Source organism: Athene cunicularia, assembly GCF_003259725.1.
Source record: "Athene cunicularia isolate RWA chromosome 19 unlocalized genomic scaffold, athCun1 chr19_part1, whole genome shotgun sequence".
NCBI classification, from domain to species: domain Eukaryota; kingdom Metazoa; phylum Chordata; class Aves; order Strigiformes; family Strigidae; genus Athene; species Athene cunicularia.
Window position 1 is genome coordinate 4,652,295 of NW_020799124.1, and position 18,161 is coordinate 4,670,455.

The 18,161-nt window shown below is 41.9% G+C and overlaps 1 protein-coding gene across 3 annotated transcripts in view; it reads right to left on the reverse strand.

The window, feature by feature from the left end:
* The window catches only part of SPECC1 (sperm antigen with calponin homology and coiled-coil domains 1), an 89,156-nt gene extending 74,765 nt beyond the window's left edge, over positions 1–14,391 (reverse strand). For 2 of the 3 annotated variants that reach the window (XM_026861447.1, XM_026861450.1), the window contains exons 1-3: positions 14,287–14,391; positions 4,518–4,694; positions 1,378–1,507 (exon numbers count right to left, since the gene is read on the reverse strand). In XM_026861447.1, coding sequence (XP_026717248.1) covers positions 1,378–1,507; positions 4,518–4,664 — 277 coding nt within the window. In that variant the 5' untranslated portion in view covers positions 4,665–4,694; positions 14,287–14,391. The remainder of the gene's footprint in view (positions 1–1,377; positions 1,508–4,517; positions 4,695–14,286) is intronic. The other variant, XM_026861448.1, reaches the window with a different exon arrangement.
* Between the last annotated feature and the right edge of the window lie 3,770 nt (positions 14,392–18,161).

Sequence of the window (18,161 nt, forward strand, 5' to 3'; positions counted from 1 at the left end):
AGCCCAGCCCAGGCCAGGCCGGGACCGGGCCGGACCGGGCCTCAGCTCAGCCCAGCCCAGGCCAGGCCGGGACCGGGCCGGACCGGGCCTCAGCTCAGCCCAGCCCAGGCCAGGCCGGGACCGGGCCGGACCGGGCCTCAGCTCAGCCCAGCCCAGGCCAGGCCGGGACCGGGCCGGACCGGGCCTCAGCTCAGCCCAGCCCAGGCCAGGCCGGGACCGGGCCGGACCGGGCCTCAGCTCAGCCCAGCCCAGGCCAGGCCGGGACCGGGCCGGACCGGGCCTCAGCTCAGCCCAGCCCAGGCCAGGCCGGGACCGGGCCGGACCGGGCCTCAGCTCAGCCCAGCCCAGGCCAGGCCGGGACCGGGCCGGACCGGGCCTCAGCTCAGCCCAGCCCAGGCCAGGCCGGGACCGGGCCGGACCGGGCCTCAGCTCAGCCCAGCCCAGGCCAGGCCGGGACCGGGCCGGACCGGGCCTCAGCTCAGCCCAGCCCAGGCCAGGCCGGGACCGGGCCGGACCGGGCCTCAGCTCAGCCCAGCCCAGGCCAGGCCGGGACCGGGCCGGACCGGGCCTCAGCTCAGCCCAGCCCAGGCCAGGCCGGGACCGGGCCGGACCGGGCCTCAGCTCAGCCCAGCCCAGGCCAGGCCGGGACCGGGCCGGACCGGGCCTCAGCTCAGCCCAGCCCAGGCCAGGCCGGGACCGGGCCGGACCGGGCCTCAGCTCAGCCCAGCCCAGGCCAGGCCGGGACCGGGCCGGACCGGGCCTCAGCTCAGCCCAGCCCAGGCCAGGCCGGGACCGGGCCGGACCGGGCCTCAGCTCAGCCCAGCCCAGGCCAGGCCGGGACCGGGCCGGACCGGGCCTCAGCTCAGCCCAGCCCAGGCCAGGCCGGGACCGGGCCGGACCGGGCCTCAGCTCAGCCCAGCCCAGGCCAGGCCGGGACCGGGCCGGACCGGGCCTCAGCTCAGCCCAGCCCAGGCCAGGCCGGGACCGGGCCGGACCGGGCCTCAGCTCAGCCCAGCCCAGGCCAGGCCGGGACCGGGCCGGACCGGGCCTCAGCTCAGCCCAGCCCAGGCCAGGCCGGGACCGGGCCGGACCGGGCCTCACAGCCCAGGCCAGGCCCACACACTGACCGCCCCTGGAAACCCCCAGCTTCTCCCTCTTAACTTTAGATTACTGACTCGTGGGGTGTGGGATGTAGTGCAAGGCCAGTCTGCAAGGCACAGTATGTCTCGTCTGTATGCTGAATATTACAGCAAATAAGTTACAGAAGTGCTACTAGGGACAGATAAGAAAAACTCCACTAGTATCTTGGTAAGTCAAGTGACCCTCACAGCACATCTCATATAAAGTAGACTTGTCTTCCAGAATCTTAGTATCTACCTGTACTGGGCCTCAGTCGACTCTCAGCAAGCTCAGAAATCGCTCCTGTTGTAATGGTCTTCTTCAGTCTAGAGACTCCTGCTGTCACCCCTGGTTTTGTCAGCATGTCATCACTGCTTGCCCTCTTCAGCTGCAATACAAAGCTTTTGTGAGCAACCAGAACATTAAGACCTTGAATGTTCCCACCAAGTAGTCCAAAATGCAAAGTTCCTGAGAGAAAAGGGACATTTTCATAAAATAACCCAGTGGGAATATTGCTTTGATAACCATACTAAATTTTTTATTAGTTTTTGTATTTGTTTTGCATTCTAAATATTTGTGAAGTGGGTTAAGGTACACCACAGTTTCAACAGTGAAGGATGAAAATGGGAAAGACTATTCAAATAAGCAAATAATTGAAAGGCAGGGAGAAAATAGTTTACAGGAGAAGACTAGCTGGCAACTGCGGCTTCTCAGATCTTGCTCTGAACAGCATTCATCATATTTCCTCACTGATTTACATTTAGTCAGGTGTTTAGGCCTGTGCCAATAACTGCCAGTCACAGAGCGTGACAGAGTGGGTCAAAGCAGCAAATAACTGGCCCTTGATCTGTCTGTCAAAAAAAGATCCTAAAAGTATCTGCTGGTTCTTGTTTCTCTACTCAGGATCATACAGATTTGCTCCAGTGGTGACCTTAAACCCTCTGAAGAGATTTCTGGGCTATTCCAATAGCAAGCAACTGCCCAATTTCTTCCCATGTTTGTCAAACAAGAGTAACCAAACTTCGTGGCCTCCTAAACTAGTTTACCTGACGTGAACAAAGAACATGCTGGAGACCCAGACAAGATCTGAAAATTATTTGGCTGAGAAGCTCAGGTTGCTACAATAAAATGCAAAAGCAGTCAGTGCAAGATCTAACACAATTTCCTACTAAAAATTTAATTTCCCAATTAAACATGATATGATTTCAGCTATTTACCCTGTTTGTTGAAAAGCTGTGAGCAAAAATGGCCCATGATCTCATGGTGGGACATAATACTATTTGGTTTACTAGGAACTGTAGGACTCTGTAGAAGAGAAACTGAAAAGGCTGTTCACAAGAAAGTATGTTGTTCCTGTGACCAGCAAGAAAATCATGTGGAGAAAAAAAAAAAAAGCATTGTTTTCAGAATAGATAAGCTGCAGAATTCTAAATATTAATACTGATACTTTTCATAAGCTTGGGGGAGGGTAAACTATTTGCTTTACAGGGTATTTTACAGTATGTGTTTTTTAAAACATACTAGTAGATATCACTATAATTTACTTAGTAAGCCTTACTGGACATGAAAAAGCAAGGGAACATCACTGCTATGTGGTCTTCTTCAGGGAGGGGGATCTCTGGTAAAGCAAGTCTACTCTAAATGCATACTTGAAAAATCCATGCAACACAAGCACAATGAACTTAAAATTCAAGGAGAAACACGTAATTATGTAACTTCAACAAGCAGAAGTAGCAATTTATCTCAGAACTTTGGTCAGCTGCTTTGCCATTTGTGTGTATTCCTAACAGTCTATGTACTTCTAATAACAGCCTCTAATTGATATCAGGAAAAATACTTTTAAGCATTTTAAAAGACTGAAGCTCTGGAGAGTCTCCCTAGAGCAGTATTTTTTCCTATCCTTTACAGTTTGTGGATACCTAAACTGTTTTCACAAATCAAAACCCACTTCCTTTGAAGTTGTCCCGTGGCACCCAAGGGGTCCATGAACCACAGACTGAAAACCACTGCTCAGGTTAAAAGAAAAGAGAGCACACACAAGCAGCACTCTCCTTATTTAGCCATTCCTGAATGTAAAATCTTCAAGCAAAATGAAGTCTCTCAGCTCCAATTTTCTCTCTTTCATTTCTTCCTCTGACTCAGAGTCTGTGGTTTCCTGGACCCTGTGAGCACATAAGTTTCAACAGCTGAAGGGCTGATCTGCTCCAGGACACTGAACAGCTAACGTTTTGCCTTCCGGCAGAGGTTTTGTCTTAGGAGCAGAATGGAACAAGCTGACTTCCTGACCATTAGAGACTTCTGCAGCCTCTCTAATGTAATTTCTTCAATGTGGTTCTACAGCAGCAACTATGGTGCCTTTTTCTACCCTGTTTCTTCAAGGAAGCCACTTTGATGATCTTGCATTTGCAGATGATCAATTTAAAGATACTAGCTGTAATTAGGAAGAAAACCCTCTGCACTTAACACCATACGCTAATTAATCATATCAGATTCCCCAATTAGTCTCTTTGGTAGCATTCCTTCAGAGATGCTTGCCTCAGCCACACAGCACAGACTCCACTGACAAACAGAACCTGCCTGGAGCACTACATTGAAATATCCAATTGATAAGATGCTCAAAGCATCTACAAGTCTACAAAGTAAGTTAAGTAAATTAATCCTTCACTCGAGAAACTGTGAAAATTAATGAAGTTTAGATCTCTGATTAAAATGCTGTACACGTCACTCACTGTTTACTAAACGTTACTATCGGAAACAGTTATAACCAGGAAGCCCTTAGTTTAATTTTATCACTGGTATCTTGGTCTGTATTTGGATGACAAGATTATTTTTGTTTGCTGGCTGCAAGGGTACAGATGCAGAAGCATTTCAGGTGTATTACTCCATTTTCTTAAAAACACGACTTTGACAGAAGTTTCTGATATTTTTTAAATATGTCAGTATAGACTGATAGGATTCACAAAATGCATTTGTTCCATTGCAAGCAGTAACTTTTGTTAATATATTTTCCCTTGAAGGAAGGGAGGCACAGATTTTTAGGAATTCTGGAAATCCATTAATAAATCTTTTTCAAGTTCTTTACATGCATAACAATCAGTTGAACTAAGAATTTACTTTTCCATTCTGTGTCTTCAAAAGTTAAGGCAATTCCCTCACACACAGATGGTGTAAAAGAACCCACTCATACCTTGCACAGATACAGTGTCTCCCACATGACATGCAAAATATTTTCAGAAATGTGCATTAGTCTAATATACAACACAACTCTAGTCTACCTAGGCTTAATACAGTGGCCAAGCCCACTCCAAGTCTCAGGGTATGGTAATGTTCCAGGACTAAACCAAAACTTTAACCAGGAACAAGGCAGTAATGCTTACACAGTCCCTATTGGTTAGTACCTTGCTAAGACGAGATTCAAAGGCAAGTGAAGTCGAGGACTTGGATGTCTTCATTCCTGTTGAGGTCGTGGAAAGGGATTTCCCTCTGTCAACCCCATGACTCCCTTGCTTTGCCACTGCACTCCAAGGCCTGGCAGTACTCTTCATTTTCTTCCCAAATAACTTGGTCTACAGACCCTAAAAAAAGAATATCATACATATATATATATATCTGTATACACAAAAATATAAGCTGTCTTTATATCACCTGAAAGAGCAGTTTAAAGGGCTGAAAAGGCCATGCTAAACTTTATTCCCTCTTACACACATCAAAACTCAGCCTAGAGAATCCCTCAGAGCAGGCTGCAGCCATTTGTTTTTCATACTGATTAGTAACACGAAAAACCACAGAAGAAACACAGACTTTTGTTGGGACTGTATAAGCCAGAGACCTCTATCAGCCACCACAGAACACCTGTGAATGCTGAAGCACAATGAAAGAGTAACTGAGAACACTAAATTCCACAGCAATTGAAGACAACCTTGGGATAAAAAGAAAACTACTTCTCTGTTAGATCCAGCATCTTCATCTGAAATAATACTCACTTTCTAGAGGTCACATAAGCAGCAAGGTTCCTCAGTTGTACAAAAAATATGCTATCTAACTTATCAGAGTCTTCTAGAGAAGCAGCAGATGATGTTGCCACAGTGATAAAAAGATGTTTCACAATAACAAGATTTACACAATATGGTAAAAAAAAAAAATCAACTTCTTTGCAAACAAAAATCCAGATCCACTCTTCCTCGGAGATAAGCTTATGCAAGGGAGAAATCCTGCCAGGAATTAGCAAATAGACACGAATAGCTGGACAAATTCAGTCTGCAAGCAAGAACAACTAGTCTGTTTCTCTCAGTAGGTAGACAGCTGCCAATTAGCTAACTCGCTCAACTCTTGTCGATCTAAAGCCATAAATTTTCACCAGCCATTGCCCAATCCAAACCAGGAGCAGAATAATCAGTTGATTTTTTTTTTTTTTTTTTTTTTTTTTTTTTTTGGGGGGGGGAGGGAGGGGAGATTGCCTGATACCTCCTCCCTTCCCCCACTTCAGTATGGGCAACTTTTCTTCCACAGCTTCATTTTCTAAAACAGACACAGGATGTAGCTGCATATCAGTCTTGCGTAGACAGAGGCTAACTTGCTTCTTGGATGTTAAACAGGTAACCAAGAGATGTACAAAGCGATCAGCCTGGTGCCTCAGCTAGGGGAACACGCCTGCAGTAAGCACACGGTGTTTATCACACAGGAGTCCAGCTGGGACAGTGTGAACTTGGATAGCAACTCTTTGAGATGCTGAAACAATTTATTCCTGGCTAAGGTAGAAGGGCTTAGGACACATTTTATATCTCATAATTTGCTTTATACTGTATTTCACATTCACAAATAAGAACACTCACTGAACTCAGGGGAAACAAATCTGTTTGGGGCCAAGTCGTATTTGACACTGACAGCACCTTCCAGGTGCCACGATGGCCTATTTAAAGAGTATTTTGCTGTGCAGAGGCAGAGGGAATGCCAAATGCTCTGCTACTGTGTTAGAGAGAACAAAGCTAGCAAGTGACATTTCCTCTATTTATCCTTGGTGCCTCTTCCAGGGAGGGCTGTCTACGTCCTCCACAGCTCTAACCTGTCAGCTCCTAAATAAAGAAATAAAAAAAGTGAGTAGTTATTTTTACCAAGTATAATCATTACTGCATTAAAATTCTTAACACATACAGTGTGGAGCCATCAACTGATCTCATTAGAGAAAGGAGAGTAGTGTTGGTTGATGATTGTGATGATCACTTGGCTCCTTTTTTAAAGCACTGACAGATACGTAAGCTATATTACATTAGATAATAGTGTTTAGTGTTCTCACAGTTCATGATCTACTTTAGCAAGCCTTTGGTAATTTATATTATTTAATAAACTGGTTTTTAATGGGTATACTATTCACTGTATTTATATGGGTGACAAGCAACTACACACACAAACTATCTTTCTGATTAGATCTCCGGATTATGCAGATTTTGTTTATTTGTAGATCCAGTGGTTGCACATGCATTTTGCTTTCTTATACCCTCTGGATTTCTTCATAACTGTATCTCATACTTCCCTGCCTTAAGGTGTACAGATGCTTTCTTGATATCCAAAAGAATTTAATTTTGAGTCAACCATGACATTTAAAGTTGAAGTAGAGTGATACGCTCATTAGACCATGATGTTAGAAGTAAAAGGAAGAGGTACTTAAAAAAACCCAACAAACCACAACTCAACAAATCCAGCCAGTAGCCTGAAGCAAACTTTTTCATGTAATGATAGTTGAATTATGTGCATGAGGATTTAATATTTTACTGTGCTAAGCAGATGAAACTAAAATTGAGATGAGCGTATTTGGATTTATTAGTGTTTACTAGTTTCCCATGTATTTATATGGGAATCAGCATTTGTAAAAGATGGAGGTAAGGCTTATCATGTATTTGGCTAACACGAATCTGCCTTATAGATAAAGATGTCAGTCTCTGAAGTGTGATGCCAATACTTTCCACAAGCCTTATATGTACTTCAAAGAATAAAGCAAAGTTGCACACATCTTAAGCTGCTTTCATTCCAAGGTAGTGACACACATTTAAGTTATTAGAAGTACTGCTTCAGAAGTACTGAATAAAACTACTTCCAGAAAAAAAAGAAAAAAAAAAAAAAGTCCTGCTGTTCTTTGGTGAGAGCAGGAAATCCATTCTCAGAGTCAACATCAGCTTTTCCTCTCTTCCAAATTAAATTTCTACAGGAAAATAAACAAAAAAGCTTCATGGAAGTTGTGGGAAGTTGGGACAATGGGAAACCCAGAAGTTCAGTATCATGAGATGGCTCATGGACTGAGGTAAGTAGGCAGCAGTGAACTTAACCAAAATACTAACTTAGATATATCTAATGGCTGCAGCCAGTTAGCATTAAGGAAACCTAACATTAGCAAAGAAGTTTCTCTAATTCTGATGTAGAAACAGCACATATAGAGACAACTTGTAATGGATTGTATTAAAAAATGTCATATAGAACTTTTACCTCTTCAACACACCATTTTTAAAAATAGATGAACAATTAAAAGCCAACATAATTTTTAAATCCGGAAAGATAAAAAAAGCATTTTTGAAGACGCATTGCTTAGAAGACGTGGGAATTTACCCTTCTATTCCAAATCTTATACTAGGCACCAGCTTGTCAGAGCAGTGCAATGACTAAATGGCAGCCTCTGCTTTTCAGTGCAAGGTTGGCAACAGTAACTTGCAGAGACCATCTTTCCCAGCCAGAAATTACTTTAAAAGTAGCCAATCATGGCCAAAAAACTATCCTTGAATGAGAGCTAGGGAATGGGATCACCACTAGCTAAACACAACTGGAAGGCTCTTTCAGGAGTAAGGACAGAGGAAGCATGTATGTATTCACAGTGTAACTACTAAACCAGAATATTGCTTAACACCCTTTTGCACATAGCCTTCCAAGACTAGTGTATCTGTGTCTGTGAAACTGCCACCAGATAATGGCTCCCAGTGGCTTTAGAGTATATTGATAGAAGTAAGTCTACTATATTTTAACGAAAGATCAGCACTTCCTTCTGAAACAACCCCAGAGCAATGACTTGATCTCTAGGCTACCCACAGAGTAATCTCAGAAAGAAGCAGCTTTCCACAGGAGATGCAACTAAGCTGCTTCTGCAAATACAATGGCAAAAATCTCTAGTTTTATGCCCATTATGTCTCAATACATTTCAGATGAGACACACTTCTGCTCACTCTCCCGGAAGATGACTCACTTCAAGCAACGCCTGGAGCTCTATGATTTTATTTTTCATTTCTTTCTTCACATTTCACAGGGAACTTTCCTTCAGAAGCAAAAAGAATGCCACCATCCCAAGATTCAAAGTCTGTCTTTCTTTGGTATCAGCCAGAGCAGGTCACTAGTGGGCCATAATTAAATTCCTGTAGCATGCCCTGCTTGGAGCTGTACTCTGAAAACATGCAGAAACAAAGGTAAGAAGCAGCTCCGTGTTGCAGTAAATGAACATTCATGGCAACTATATGTTGCTTCAGAGCAGCAAAATCAGTTCTATTGCCAGCCACTTTCAAACAGCAGGGTTTTTCGGGGGGCTTTTTGTTTTAAAAATCTTTTATGTTCAAAAAGGCTGGTGTCTGAATACCCCTCTCCTCTGAAATAGGTGCTGCAAATGAGGTAATCAGGTTTATAAAAATGTAAAACTGATCCTAACAGAGCTTCTTCTCTCAGTAATCCTCCAAATTCCCTGCAGGCATTGGAATCTTTAAAAATTCAGGCCGTGCTATACAGTTCATTCTTTCTCACTGGTATTTTTACAGGGTATTTGGAAAATTTTGATGTGGGCGATTTTGGCAGTTGGCAGAAGTTTTATAGTGGAAAGATAGTCCATTTTACTTGAAATTTTACTGGTTTATTAAAGATTGAGAACCTAGGCATTTCTTTATTAGTCACTACACATATTTATTAATAAAAGTCTTTAGAACCAGCCTAGAATTATTCCCATTTTATGGCTTGAAAAAACTGGGTTAAGAATTCATCCAAACTCTCACAGACAGTCGGCATCAGCAGAAACAATGCTAGGTCTCTTGGATCTTAAGGCTTGACTATCCATCAAAGGAGTAACTCACCAGTCCTGTAGAACAAATTTCTAGGAAACACATTCTGCAGACTATTAAAGGCTATTTTACTTTGAATAACTAAAAAGGATAGGTTGATTTGAGTGATGACAAGCAATATTATTTCACAGTTAGGAAACCTAGCAGTTATACTATTAAGTAAATAAAAATTAGTAGCATATCTGCAGAAACAAAGTTATACAGGAAAAGCCCTGTTGTGGGCTAGAGATAAAAATTATCTGTACCCCAAGTACTTTACACAATCCGGGTTTTGGTGCTCATTTGTGTGTATTGCTACTCACTCAACAGGGCAGTCAAATTAAAAGCACAGTCATTCAAGTTGCTTTGGGAAAATGAATGAAAAAAAAGAATTATGAAAACTCATTACTAGATCTACAGAGTAATGTACCAGATGGCAGGTTCATTGAGACCTATGAATGCCCAGCATTTCTGAAAAATGAGGTCAGAAGTACCAACTTTGCAGACAGGACTGTCAAAGGACAGAAGTCTGTGACTTTGATGGGTTAAACTCCACAGTCCCCAGTGCCATTTTCCTGTAATTCAGTTACTTTTCGTTACATCAAAAGGTCAGACTATTCCAGAACCTTTATTACACATTCTGGTGAAATCAAAGCACAATTTTCTTTTTTTTTAGCACGTAAAATCGCATCATGCTTACACTATTTTCCTTCCAACCTAATCAATCTCTTCTATTTTCAGCCAAACGATCAACTGGAACATAGAAATATCTAACAAGTTCAGTAAACTGTAAGGCATTTTCTAGTGGCGTGTAGGAAGCTGTACGGCAGGATAGCCAGCTGGGCTGAAACAGAATTCTTTTCTTCCTTTCACATCAATTCACTTCAAACAACAATTTTTAGGCTTGACAGATGCTTCCATATGACTCATCTTGATTTCTTAGCTGATACCAGGAATCAAGCCAAGGTCACAAACCAGGGAAGTTGATAGTCCAGTACAGAAACTGGTAACTTGGAGATAGATAGCACAGAAAAATCTTTCTCAAGTTCTTGTTACCTTGTTGCCAGTGTCTTTGAGGCTATCTCAGTGCAACCTTCCTCCATTACCTCTTCAAGTGGAGACACTTGCTGGTACAAAGTTTAGCTTTCATCAGAATTGGATTAAAACCCGACAGAAAAAAAAAAAAATTTAAAAAAAAAAAAAAAATCACACACCAAACCACCTTCTTCCATCCAAACACAACTCAAAGAAACAGACAAGATACACCCATTACCCAAAACCTCACCTCTAAGGTGGTTCTTGCTTTTGCTGGCCAAAGAAAGAGAATCAGTTATAAACCTGACTCCAAACACTGAGCAGGAATTTCCTCTGGTCTACCTCAGCAGACTTGCTTTTCAATCTCATTTGCAGCTGAATTTTCATGTTTTGCTAGTAAAGTACCAGGAAACAAGACATCACTTCGAAATTTTCATGTCCAGACTGCATGTTACAACAGGGCAAATTCTGCTGGTTTTATGCATGCCTCAAGCAAAGGTGGTTTTAGTACTTTATTTTTTTAAAAACTTTCAAGAGTGGAGAAAAAAAATGTATGTACAGCTAGGCAGTTATAGAATTGAGGTGCTTTTGCAAGGAGTTAAAAATGTTGATAAATTTTAGATGTAAATCAAATACACGGAAATTAAACACATACATGACCAAGGTCACCCAACTGATCACTAGGAAAATATAAAATAAAATACCAGGATTTAACTATCAGAGGCTCTGATACAGCTTAAGAGTCACATCTTCAAAATCTTCATCATGCTAAGGAAGCCTGAAGATTGTATCCTTGTATGAAAATTATTCGTTTGCATTGTTTGTTTGCTTTAATTCCTCTTCTGCAGGACTCAAAAAAACACTCTCAGAAGCAGCACTTTCAATATGGCATCAGATGAGAATTTTCTTTACAGGGCACATGGTTCCCTTCTCTACAATATAAGCTACTCCTGCGGAGCCAGATCCTTTCCCTTCCCGTTATCAGATGGAACCACACAGACAACGGAAACTCCCTTGGATCTCCCAAAGACAAAGTTACTTTATCTGTGGTTACAGTGGTAAGAGACAATCTCACATTTTTGGTTAAGGCATTTCTGGCTTATTTCCTTGGTGTGTTTTCCATAATTCTCTAAAATGGATATCCATTAACCAGTACATAAATATACTGAATGGTTACAAGGATGTCTAAACTACACCAGAAACAGCTTAGGTGAGGACAGTTCCAGCCAGTCACAAATGACAGGTTTCTGGCCATCAACTCAGCTTCTGAAACCATCCCAACAAGACTGCCAGAGTCCAGGTCAGCAACTGCAAAACTGTGTCTCAACACTGCTTAAAAATCCTCTCCCACAGCAACCATTAGAGTCATTGATGACTTCTCCAGGCATGGAGAGATGAGAACAGTGCAAAGCCTGCCTACCCGCCTCCACAGAAATTCTCCCTGGAGTTTTGGATTTATGAATCTTTTATTCTTAGTTTGATCCCATGAAAAAAAATGCAGAAATTACAACAAAATCCTCATGTCTGCATATGGACAAAGGACTTATTTAGCTGCATTTCTTTTGTCCTTGTTCCATAATACCGGCCATTTATAAGACAGGAAACTACAGATATCTTTGCTACTTCTCTAAATAAAATACCCAGAACTGTCATCCAGCACAGTGACTGATGCTTAAGAATCAAGCCAAAGCTGTACTTTGAAATGTCTGGGAACATGCTTCTGTAATTTAAATTACACTGTTTGTACATGGATATTCAATCTCCTCCTCCTCCTCCCTCATACTGATTACCTAACCAGTCACCATTACACATCTCAGAAGAGAAACTATGCTACTTCCCTATGACCCTGCTCTTATAAACAATATGGGGATAAGGAGACAAAAATCCCAACCTGTCTATAATTTTCTGCTCACTAACCCTCCAGTAAGACAGTGGCAGATACCAGCTCAGTGGTGGGAAGAAGCCATGAAGCACAACTGTACGCTGGTTATCAGTAAGCAGTCCACCATGCTTCTCTGGTTAAGTAGATGCATTGTCTTGGTAAGGTTGAAAGGACAAAATACTGATATGATCTTTCACTAACTCCAGGGCAGAGGTGTAGACTTAAACACAGAAATTCTGAATCATGTTCATCACATTGCTGATGGATGCACACAAGAAAAAAAAACATAATCAGAAGGGTGGGGTGGCAACATGCATTTGTAGGGAGACGGGCAGGGGCAGCATGTTCTCATACTGAGAGAGTGTATGAAAGCATGTAATGGTGGAATGCATACCCAGAGGTTATGCAATAAAGTCCCAAGTTTTATCAAGTCACATCAAAGCTATATCTAGGAAGCAATTTCACACTATAGAAGTTGGAGAATGCATTGTTATAAGTACTTCAACATACAGCAAGCAAGGAAAGAATACCAGTTTTCATAGTGCTAACATCTGCCCTTTGAAGACCTAAGTCAAAGAAAAGATTCAGGAAAGGTAAAAACGATGCATTGATACCAAACTTCCTTTCTGAAATTACAACTATGTTATAATCACAAAGAAATAGGTCACTATGAGCTTTCCCCAATATGACTCCGCTCTGAATAGATGGGTTTAATTTACATTCAGTATATTGCATATTAAGAACAAAATGTATTAGAACCATTTCAAGGTAGCTACTGCTCATAAATCCAGGTTCTTTGAACTACTGTCCCAGCGAATACAGCACAAAGCAAGTGACACATACGGTTAACACTTCATGTTTTGCCAACCCACAAGAAGGAAGAAAAGAAGGTTTCATTTTAGATAGAGCAAGAGCTATATAATTGCTAAAGAAATTAAGAATAATTACAAGTGGTTTCTTGATAATTACCTGTCATTATATTTTTCTGTAGCATAGAGGGTAGATGCATCTACAAGAAAGAGAAGCAACCATCATGGGTTTTGGAATGGCCGACAGAGACATACAGCATGTGGCTACACGGGAATCCTGAGTGGTACATGCACACAGATGGGCAGGTTCCCTGTCTCCTCAAAGCACAGAGAAATGATACCACAGTCAATGTGTGCTGGGGATTCCACCCGATTCTACCCACAGCCCCAGCAAAGATTTATCATACTACCTCAGCCATATAATCTTTCTATGCCATAGTTTTTCCATTTAGATATATATATATATATATATATATATATTTATAACTTAGGGTAGAAAAGGACCACACAAAACTGTCCCTTTTGGAGGCGAGACAGAAAGGATTAGTAGGGGACATCTAGAAGAACTTAGACTGTGTACAAGAGAAGGGGGTAGAGAATCCGTGGTTCCAAACCAGTTCTACCAGTAATCCTTTACTGCTACACATACAGGACTTAATTAACATCTCTACAACTTTGCCATATTACATGCTGTATAATAACAATAGTAATAAGAATAGCATTTATGATCAAGCTTCAGTCCACAGTACAATTTTAAGGACAACTATTGAAGTGCCACAATTAAAGGGTCCTGCTGAGATCCCAAACAGCTCTTTGCTGTAGTGTTGTAAGAGGGTACCCGCCTGGCGTGCTCCCTGATGCTTTCACTGGTCCCCTGCAGAGATGCTAGCTGCCAAATCTATTTGCTTAGCAGCTTGCTCCTTTCTGCCCTTTCTCGACTAGACTATGTGAACATGCAGTAGCAGAGGAAAGTCTGCTTGTGCTCCTGCTTCGTTTAACTGTTGGAGTACAACCTTCAATTGCCAGAGAAAAAAGCAGAAACAGGCACAGAAACAGCTTCAACCCTTCTGTCACTACATCCATGTAGCTGAGCAGAAGAAAAATACAGTAGCAGCTGTCAGACTCACATGGTGGGATTTTTGTTGTTGTTGTAATGGCTTTTAGACCATCCTCAGCCCATTTTCAGTTCATGCAGAATTGTATGCACCGTAGATTTTTTTTTTGTTTCATGCAATTTAGTTTTAGAGTGAGATACTACCGAAAAAAAAAGTGTTGTTGAGCAAAGCAGGTCCATTCACTCAGAACACATTACTGATCCTAGAGCACTTCTAAAGATAATATAGTTCCCACCTGAAAAAATAAAAGAAAATAAAATACTTACAGTAAAAGCTTGTCCTTTTCTCTGCATAAAAAGAAAACTGTCTCCCACTAGCTTCTGACAGCATGTGCAAGCCAGACTGAAAATTCAGGGCTTGAGTGCTTCCCTAAGAGGAAAACCACATTGCAGTGAGACACAGAGAGCTGCTTGAGAAATGATTCACATACGGAAGCAAGCTGGCTTCACCAGCGCTTTGGCATTCAACACACACACGCACACACATATGCACACTTGCTTACTCAGGGGAATGAGAAATAATTATATTTTCATCAAAGCAAGGAGGATTTATGCAAGAAAGCCATTTGTATCCCACCTACAAAACACTGAGATGCTTCAATCCGTAGAGCAGACGAAGTTTCTTTCGGCATCCCACCATCCCCAACAGCAGAATTGGACGCTGGGCAGAGAGCATAAAACCCAGACTAGTCTGCATGATCCAACCATGTAAAAACCATGCGGTACATACAGTGTAGGAAGGGCAAAGAGGTGGCCATAGAAAGAAGGCATTTTTCAGAGGCAACCCCTGAAGCAGCTGTCAGAAGCTTTTATATTCCACACTAATAATCTCTTCCGCAGAATGCCAGCAATCACAGCCAGGACACCTTACAACATTTCCTTTGCCTCCATTGTTGCTTCAAAAAAGTGGAAAAGTGTGTGCGTGCAGGGAAGGAAGATACATTAAGACAGAAGTTTTTATACAAGAAGTAACTACAATCAGTCCTGAGCGATTGCTCTTGAGCCATCTAAGAAGTGTCAATCTGTTCTTTATTTAGAAGAGGGCAAATAAGGGACAAGAGTGAGCAATGCTCAAGAACGTTCCTCTTAAGCTTTCTGAAGAGAATTTGATGTCTGAAAACAGGAAGAAAAGGGCCAGAGGTCTCAACGGAGTTAAAGCAGGCAAAGATAGTATCAAGTTGGAGGAAACAGAGGAGATGCAAAGGGAAATCAAATCCAAGTCTAAATTTCAAACACAGAAACCTAAGGTGTTTACAGCTGGGCTTTTCGTTTGACTCTGTTCATAGAGGGGGCTGTTGACTCTCTGATGACCTAAGACATTGAGACTGTGCCTACACATCAGGGCTTCCCTCCGGAACAGCAGAGAGGGGTCTGTTCCCAGCAGTGTGAACCCAGCATATAAGCAATGTTGATGCTACAGTAGTAGTCTCATAATAGAGGGGGAAGATTTACAACACAAGTCTAGAAAAAGTTGCTGCATCTGAACAGTTCAACCTTACCACACCCTCCAGAACCCCTTACTCTTGGTGCCAAAGGGGCTTAAAGGAAGGTAATGTTATGTCAAGAGCAAATTTCTGTTTCAGTTCAGTGTTGGCACCACTGCTGTTATCACAGAGTAACCAAACCTTAAGAGACAGACTGAGTTCAAGCTGAATCCCTTCTGAAGATTGTGGAATTAGGATCTGACTTTCCTGTGATAAATTCTTAAGAGTAAGGAACTCTTGCCTTCAGATCTTGAAACACCAGAACAAGAAAAAGACCACTCCATGACTTATTTAGCATGTGATAACGGTCTACATTTGGCAGGTCTCAAGCACACACTATTAGTTCTAAGTCCCTAAACATCCAACTAGTTGTTCTGGGTGTTATTCTAAGTTCACCAACACCCGCAGTATCAATCCTTCAATGCAGCCTACTTTGCCAGTTTCTTCAGTACCCGAGGACAAGCTGTGTGATCATAGAACAGGTAGAACAACATACCCACTCTGTATTTTTATATGTCTAACAGAGTTTTTGAGATTATTCACAGCTCAGATAAGGTGGCAATACTTTGTCATTCATACTAACAATGTTCTTGTAGATATTATGATGTACATGCACTGTGCTCCTCCTCCCTGAGGCAGTAACACTATTTTCAGTGATGCATCCATAGGCAATGAGGTCACTTAGGTACTCAGCAGAGGGACTGCAAGTTACTCGCTCCACTTTGATTACGGACCACCTTCAAAACTGAACAGATACAGCTGAAAAATGCTGTCTCGGAAGCAAACAACTGAGGTCCCTGCACCCTGAACTCATAAACGGGAGAAACATCAGTTGCATACATCTTGCTGAATAGCTTGTCTGAAGAAAACAAACCCACTTTTTGGACTGCAGCACACTCTGTACCACTGCTGGTGAGTTCATATGGGAGAGCAGTTGTCAGTTCAATAGGTTTTCTTACCCTTCAACCAAGAGAAACAAAGGACTGAAATGAGGGGAGTGGGGAAAGGAGATGAGCTACTGTATTTCATTCACAAAGATATTTTTAGCTTTGATAAATATAACTTGGGCAAAACCTAAAAATGAAAATGCTTGGACCTGGTGAGACAGTCACAGAATTTACATGTTTCAACTTTGGTAGACAGGCTGGATTAGTGACATACAATTTCCCAAAACCCAACAAGACCAGACAGTACATTTGTTTATTTAGAAGTTTGCTGGTAGCACTTATTGCTATAATTATCTGATCTCTTTACTTAGACTAAAGAATTAATCAGCACAAAACACTCTGAATTGAAAAATTGCCTTTCTGTTTAATGAACAAAAAGCCCAGAAGCAGACAGCTAAAATGAGCTGGCCAGGCTCATAAAGCAAGACTGTGGCCTGTCCAGGGCCTTAACCATAATTACTTTCACACAGACAGGATGAGAAAACAATTTCAAGTAGTGATATAAACTTTTTAAGAGAATCTGCCAGGTTCTCACCCAGCTGGTAAATTCGGTTGACAGACAAAATAACAGTGAGCATATTGCTTGCATGCTGCTCAATCCACTAGCTCCCACGACTCCACAACAAGGTATGACAGAGTAAGACCAAAACCCAACTAATCAATACAACTTTAAAATACTGCATCTGAGGAATTTAAATCCTGCATTGCCTGTGCAATTTTAAAAGAACGAATACGGATGAGACAGCTTAACGGAATGGGCAAAGGGCAGAATTTCTAGTGGCATAGCTCATTTGAGAAGCAAATGCACAGAAAAATTGTGGAAAAAAGACTCACACAAGGAACAAGATTTAAAATATCTTTGCATTTACAGATATTTATGCTATATTTAACTTCTATTATGCATGCAACAATCTTAATTACAAAGGAGAGAAATTCCATAAACAAGGCTATTACGTCAATAACAACATCTTTTTAAAGCAAGTCCCTAATTCAGTTATAAGGCTTGGAACATTGCTGTCTGGAGTTACAAAACCAAAAGTAATTACAAAGGAAAGTCTGCATCAAACAGTGGGTATTAGTGGAGTCAGGCCATGGCTTTGGGACAGCATTTACTCCATGCTTTCTTCTTTTTTGTACATAACTGATACAAACTTCTTTATTTTCTCAGTTCCACTACAGATGTCAGGAAGTTCAAGCAGCTAGTGGACATTTCCAGAATGAATCATGGGGCACCACTTTTCATTTTGACAAAAACAACTGCTGTTCAGTTAACAGGATGATGCTGATCGAATGGGTGGATATGAAGAGTGAACTCCTGTAACTGTTGCCAAGAAGGCTCGGCCACTGCAAGAAAGCTGTGTGTGCTGACTTTTAGAACTCTGACTGGGTTTTTTTTCCCCCCCTATGCTTAAGAGACTGTTACAGCTTCATGTTCCCACTCACAGACCTGAGGAACTCAGCCTATGGCATGGCTACCAGCTGACCTGCAACTAGAGAAAAATATTTGTTGCTGGAAGAGACTAGAATCATTAAATCTGGGGGGAAAAAAAAAAAAAAAAAAAAAGCAGTTATGTTTTATGGAACATGGAGTGCTACAGGAGACAAGAAAAACAGCTTCCTCTGGTGCCTATTGCCAAAATTTCAGAAGACCAGACAACAACTTTAAAATTTCCAAGGGAACAGCCACTAAGTCAGTCAAAAATAGAATTAG